The sequence below is a fragment of the Balaenoptera ricei genome, chromosome 3 (assembly GCF_028023285.1).
Source record: "Balaenoptera ricei isolate mBalRic1 chromosome 3, mBalRic1.hap2, whole genome shotgun sequence".
Classification (NCBI taxonomy): Eukaryota; Metazoa; Chordata; class Mammalia; order Artiodactyla; family Balaenopteridae; genus Balaenoptera; species Balaenoptera ricei.
The window spans coordinates 155,633,241-155,639,240 of NC_082641.1; the positions used below are offsets into that span (position 1 = coordinate 155,633,241).

At 39.6% G+C, this 6,000-nt stretch overlaps 1 protein-coding gene across 1 annotated transcript; it reads left to right on the forward strand.

The window, feature by feature from the left end:
* Positions 1-3,242: 3,242 nt before the first annotated feature.
* LOC132362739 (nuclear transport factor 2-like) lies at positions 3,243-4,094 on the forward strand. The gene has a single exon (XM_059917728.1). The coding sequence runs from the start codon at positions 3,312-3,314 to the stop codon at positions 3,693-3,695; it is 384 nt and encodes a 127-aa protein (XP_059773711.1). The 5' UTR covers positions 3,243-3,311; the 3' UTR covers positions 3,696-4,094.
* The last annotated feature ends 1,906 nt before the right edge of the window (positions 4,095-6,000 follow it).

Genomic DNA, 6,000 nt, shown 5'->3' on the forward strand with positions numbered 1-6,000 from the left:
TTGTGTCTGTGGAGAGTCCAACAAGAACAGGACGGAGCACTGCGGTTCTCCTTGCGATGTGGCAGAGTTTTTGGCGAAGTCACGTCCGAACAGACAGGTGCAGTCTGCACCTTGTGAAAATGTGTATGTGAGAAGTATAAAGTTGGGTGTTTTCTTTTTGGTGACATCGTGTCAAGAATTTTTGTTTTCCCAGTCTTTTCGTTTGGAGTATGCTTTGGCACGTCAGTGCGTCGGAACAGATGAGCGTCATTATAGAGCTTCACATGTAGGCCCTTAAGGAGAATTTCGGAAGATAAGTTTAGCAATCGTGTTTCAAAGACCTTTCCCGATTTTGCCACTGCAGAGGGTTCTTCCCAGGTCTCCTTAGTATTATCAGGTGTGAGAAATCAGCTGATAATCTGATTACATTTCTGAAGTAGCATTACGTTTATGCCATTCATAAAGTAATTTCTAGGTTCTAAATATTTGTGTAATTTCCTGATGATCATGTAATCACTAAAACATAGAGGGGTTTCTTCTCAAACCAAAAATTAACATGATTACACATCACAAATTCTAACATGCATAATAGATTTTCCCCTGGTCTTGATGTATCCGTCTGATAGATGGCTGGGTTAATTGAATTTTTACAAAACTCAGCACCATGCCATGCTCAGTCTGCCTGTGATGCAAAGTGTGTCAGCTCTTTTCAATTCGTATCAGGTGATGGCCAGTTATTTAAATTTCTGATTGGCATTTCTGATGCTTGTAGCCTGCGGTTAATTAATGCCTAACGATTTGGTTTTGATGTCAGGGAAGAGCATTGCTTATCCTCCATTGCCTTATTTTCACAATGCACTTTGTGCGCCAGAGACCTGTTAAGATTGCACCACTCTGTGGCCGGAAGCTGTTCTCAAACAGTGGTGCTGAAGAAAGCTGAGTGACGTTGGGATTCCCCGGGTCTGGCTGATAGATGTCACTATAAAACATGGGAAACTCTCTGCTGGGAGCTGTCTTATTAGGAAACACAAAAGCTCCTCACCATTGTACTGCATCATATGTTATTCTGTTAGAGAATCTGAAACAAAACATTTTAAGCCACGCTGTCATCCCATTTTCACGTGTTTTATTGTATGCAGTTCAGGAAGGATTTTGCTTTTACCCCAAACCATGTGAGTTGTGGATCATCTACTGCACGTGGTGGAAGTTAATATAAAGGGGATCGTAGTTGGCAGTGGTGCCTAGGATGGGGGGTGGGGTGTTGCTAGATAAGCCATGGCGTTAGTTACGCCTTCTAACTAGAAAGAGATGTCAGTTTTCAGGGGTAAACTTCTTATAAGGGTCCAGAGGACGTTTGGATAATGGAAAATTCATGTTGTCTGGAGAAATACTATTTTCGTGCTTCTAAGCCGAAAAAGCTTCACTAAAGGTAGTTTTGCCCTTTTGTTTGCCAGTCAAAGGAAATACATAGTTGTAAGTTGTGGCATGCTAAACAAAGCAGGGTTTTTTTTTTTTAATGAACTGGAAATCTCCTGCGTGTAATGTAGTTGATTAAGAAATCATGAAGTTACTGCTTCAGGTTTGTGTAATTATTGTGTATGTTTGGTGATTTTAGGGTTATGTACTTTAAAGTATGATACCGCGTGAAACTTTAACTAATAGATTTAGCTAAAGACTAACTGAAATCGTGCTCAAAGTTTCTCTTGGAGTTTTACGAACGTAGTAGTTATTGTGACATTGTAGGCTATAAGTAAATAGTGTAAGCTATTTTATATAATGGAAACTCAGTAAATCCATACTTGGAATATGGGGTGTAAAAGTGTGTATGTGTGTGAAAACTTGTGAATTTTTCCAGTTGTGTGGTCTGGTTTAACAATGCCATTCAGAGCCTACCAGGCAAAGGAACACAAATTGGAAAAAAAAAAATGTACGGAGAGAATAGGGACTGATTTGTCGTGGTCGAGCTGCTTCTGTGTGCTTTTCTGGTCAGGAGATTTCAGGGAGAGTGATGGAGCAGAGGGTTCTTATCTAACCACATGAAGCTGCCCTGGGGGCGCAATGGTTGTGTTCCTGCCTGAGCCCTGATGCTAGGCTGGAGAGGGGATCTAGGCAAGTCATTTTGTGATATCATACCCAGGGGAAGAGTTTCCAGCTCTCCTTTGCTCAGCTGCAGTGTTGTTTCCTACAAGTTGCTTACTAGTGTAGAAACTACACGTGCAACAGATTAGCCTTAGGGTTGAGCTAATGGAAGTCTTCCCTGAATTATTTTTTCTCTCCTCCCCGCCCCCTCTCCCCATCTAAGGGAAACTCCTGAGTAGAGTCTGTATAAAAAGAAGCTCTTCTCTGAACAATGGACTTTTGGAAACAAAAACTGTGTAGTGTATTTTAGATGACAACACAGAATCTCATAGCTTGTTTGCCTTATGTTTGAGGTTTGTGTGAATTGCACTTCCTTTACAGTTAAATTCTTCCCAGTCTTTGCTTTCTCTCTTGCTCACTACACAGGCTAAGACATTTCTAGGTTTTATATTTATTGGAATGCAAAATAATTTCAATGATTTTGTTCAATTAAATTGCCGTTATTCAAACAAATCATTGTTTGATGTACTACACTTCTAGTTTTCAAAGCATTGCCGTTATACTAGGCTGTAACTGATTCCCAAAAAGGAGTAAAAATACTGATGTTGAATAACATCTCTAATTGGGCCATGCAAGATTTGTACATCACTTGTGTTCTTACAAGCCAATCTAAATATTCAGTATATCATATTGGAATGTATAATAATGCAAACATGTTTATCAAATATTTATGATCAATGTCTTTCTTTTTCTCATGTTCTCAATAACTATTTAATAAAGTGTGCTGACCTTGTGGTGTTATGAAAATGACAGAAATGCTGCAGGGATTTTCCAGCCAACTATTGAAGAGAATTGTTCTTAATAAAAGCTATATTAAGGGCATAGCAATAGGAACAGATACAGCTTGACTGCTTGTCTTTCATAAATACATGTGTAAATGTAATTTCCCAAGTGCTTGTGATGGCTCTCTTTAAACTGTATAAATCTTACTGTCAATTCTATACTGTATATAGAACACTTCTTTCTGTTGAGTAGAGAAACCGTGTATGTATTTATATATATATTTATGTTAAAAAATGAAACCAAGATGGGTCATTTGGGAAAACAACTCTTTGGAATAAAAATATTTTAAAAGGTGAATTTAAATATCTGAATCAGAATATATTACAAGGCAGACCGCGCTGGGTTGCCGCCGCCGCTGCCGCCATCGTGCCAGCCCCTTGGGTCTCAACTAGGCTGGGTGACGCTCCAGAATGGGAGACAAGCCAATTTGGGAGCAGATTGGATCCAGCTTCATTCAACATTACTACCAGTTATTTGATAACGACAGAACCCAACTAGACGCAATTTATATTGACGCGTCATGCCTTATGTGGGAAGGACAGCAATTCCAGGGGAAAGCTGCCATTGTGGAGAAATTGTCTAGCCTTCCGTTCCAGAAAATCCAGCATAGCATCACGGCGCAGGACCATCAGCCCACGCCAGATAGCTGCATCATCAGCATGGTTGTGGGCCAGCTTAAGGCCGATGAAGACCCCATCATGGGGTTCCACCAGATGTTCCTATTAAAGAACATCAATGATGCTTGGGTTTGCACCAATGACATGTTCAGGCTTGCCCTGCACAACTTCGGCTGACCTCCTCCCAGCCAGGCACTCATGCTGTTTCCTCCTCCCTCCTCTTCCCGATATTATTCATGCTCCTCCAGATGCTCCAGATATCATACACAAATGAGCAGGGCCGCGGTGGGAGTGGGCGCAGTGCGCTACTGCTGCCGAGGTACTGTGCATGATGTTTGGCCGCTAGACTAGTTGCATCTGACGGGAGAAGTTTGTGTTGTACCAGCGCATGCCTTGGAAAGAGTTAAGTAATGCGGAAGGTTGTCTTTTTTTTTTTTTTTAATCTACTGACAAGTTGCTCTAGTAACCCAAAGAAGTGAAGGAGAAAGCAGCTGCCTCACCACCGAGATATTGATTTGTTCAGATGTTTCAATGCCGCATGATACAATAAAACCACGAAAATTTTCTTAAAAAAAAAAAAAAAAAAAAGAATATATTACAAGCACTAGGCGATCATTCTCATCAGTTGTGGGAGATCTGTAAATCCTCTGGATCTAGGGGAGGTTTTACCATATGTCTTAATATATTAGGTAAGACCAGGAAGCTTCAACAGCCCTGAGGGTCAAAACAATGGGCCGTGCTTCCGCTGGCCTGTATACTTATAGCAAATGAGAGCAAAAGACGTGATTGGGCGGGTTATTGCCCTTGTCAAATACAATCTATTCATTGTTCAGGAAATCTCCTTTGCTTCGATGCCCATTTTCTTCCTGTTATTTTTTTCTTAATTATAAATGTAACATCTTTTAAAACCTATTTTTAAATTTCAGTGACAAGTGATGAACTGGCCAGATGTCCAAAGATCTTGAAACTCTCATCTGCCCTCAGTACTTAGCAATACTTAGGTTTTTTGTTTGGTTGTTTTTGATATGCTCAAAGGATATGGAAAAATTATGTCTATAGATAGTTCTGATTGAATGGGTATCTTGATTAGCCTTATATAAATGAATGATAATGAAAACAAAGTATATAATGAGAAACAGTGGTAGGGATTCATGAATTATTAGTCATTGAAAGTATATAATAAAGTTTGTAAAGAAAACAAAAGGTAAAAAAAAATTAGGGCTCTTATGGACTCATGCAATTTGTTACCAAAAACAATAGTGTAACAACATGGTTTCATCAAAGGTTTCATAAGAAAGTGAGAACGAATTTTTAATGTCCTTACTTTTAAATAACAGAAATGGCTATTGTAGACAGTTTTCCATTCATGTATGAATGCTCTAAATTTGTGCATGCACATTTTACTCTGTGCTGTTATGTTATCATGAAATTTAAGTTAAAATGAAAGTAACATCATGAAAGAATGTGTGACCTAATGTATGACTCTCCCAAATATCAGTCATTTTCTAATACTTGAGCAGCTGATTAGTGATACAGCCTGTCACATTTTAAAATCTAAAGTTGAATTATTTGCAAATGTACAGAATTCAGACCTAACTTTTATTGAGTTAAGTGCTAGTTGAGAGGCTGTATTTCATATTACTGTGTTTTCATATTGTTTAGGGCTGTGATGGGCTTGAGGAAGCCTGTTCTGAAGGCTTGTCTCCTGACTCTCCATCTGCAAATGATCCATACAGGTCGAAGAAGATTTAAAAAAAAGAAATTTTGGTGAAGTTGAAAGCTTAAAATGGGTTGACGAATCTCTGCTTGGCATAGATCTGATAGTTAGGAAATAGTCCCCCCCCAACATGGACTTGCCACCCAGCCATCCTAGAAAGAGATGCCTAAGTGGTAATTGACATTATTTTTTAAGTCTTCCAGAGAACCAGGATATTTTTCCCTTTGGAAAATAGTTTCCTGAGAAACTATCCTAACTTTGGTTCTCCCTATTAGGACCTAGCCATATTTATATCCTATTTTTTTTTTTTTTATACTAACTACAAACACAAAAACAAAAAGAAACTTAGTTTACTCACAGCTTGGATGGTACAGGGGAGATAGAGCTATCAGTTCCTAACTCAGGCTTCAGCTGTGTCTTCCCTTCATCTCTGTTTCCTTTGTGAGGACACTGCAGGGTAAAGCTTTAGGTAAATGATGGGGCCCATGAGTGGATCTGAGTCTTCAAGAGAGCAAGTATGTACTGATGCCTGCTCATGGCCACACTGACAAGTCTTCTCTTGACACCTTGGAATTCGGCTGTCTGGGTCTAAGTGTGTCAGAATATGGAAGTCCTAGATCACAAGATGTGAATGTTGGGAGTTCCCTGGTGGCCTAGTGGTTAGGATTCTAGGCTTTCACTGCCATGGCCTGGGTTCAATCCCTGGTCACGGCACTGAGATGCTGCAAGCTGCACGGTGCAAAAAAAAAGATGTGAATTTACAAT

What these genes read in the sequence shown, in the direction of transcription:
- LOC132362739 (XM_059917728.1), top strand. Translation starts at nt 3,312, where the DNA reads ATGGGAGACAAGCCAATTTGGGAGCAGATTGGATCCAGCTTCATTCAA.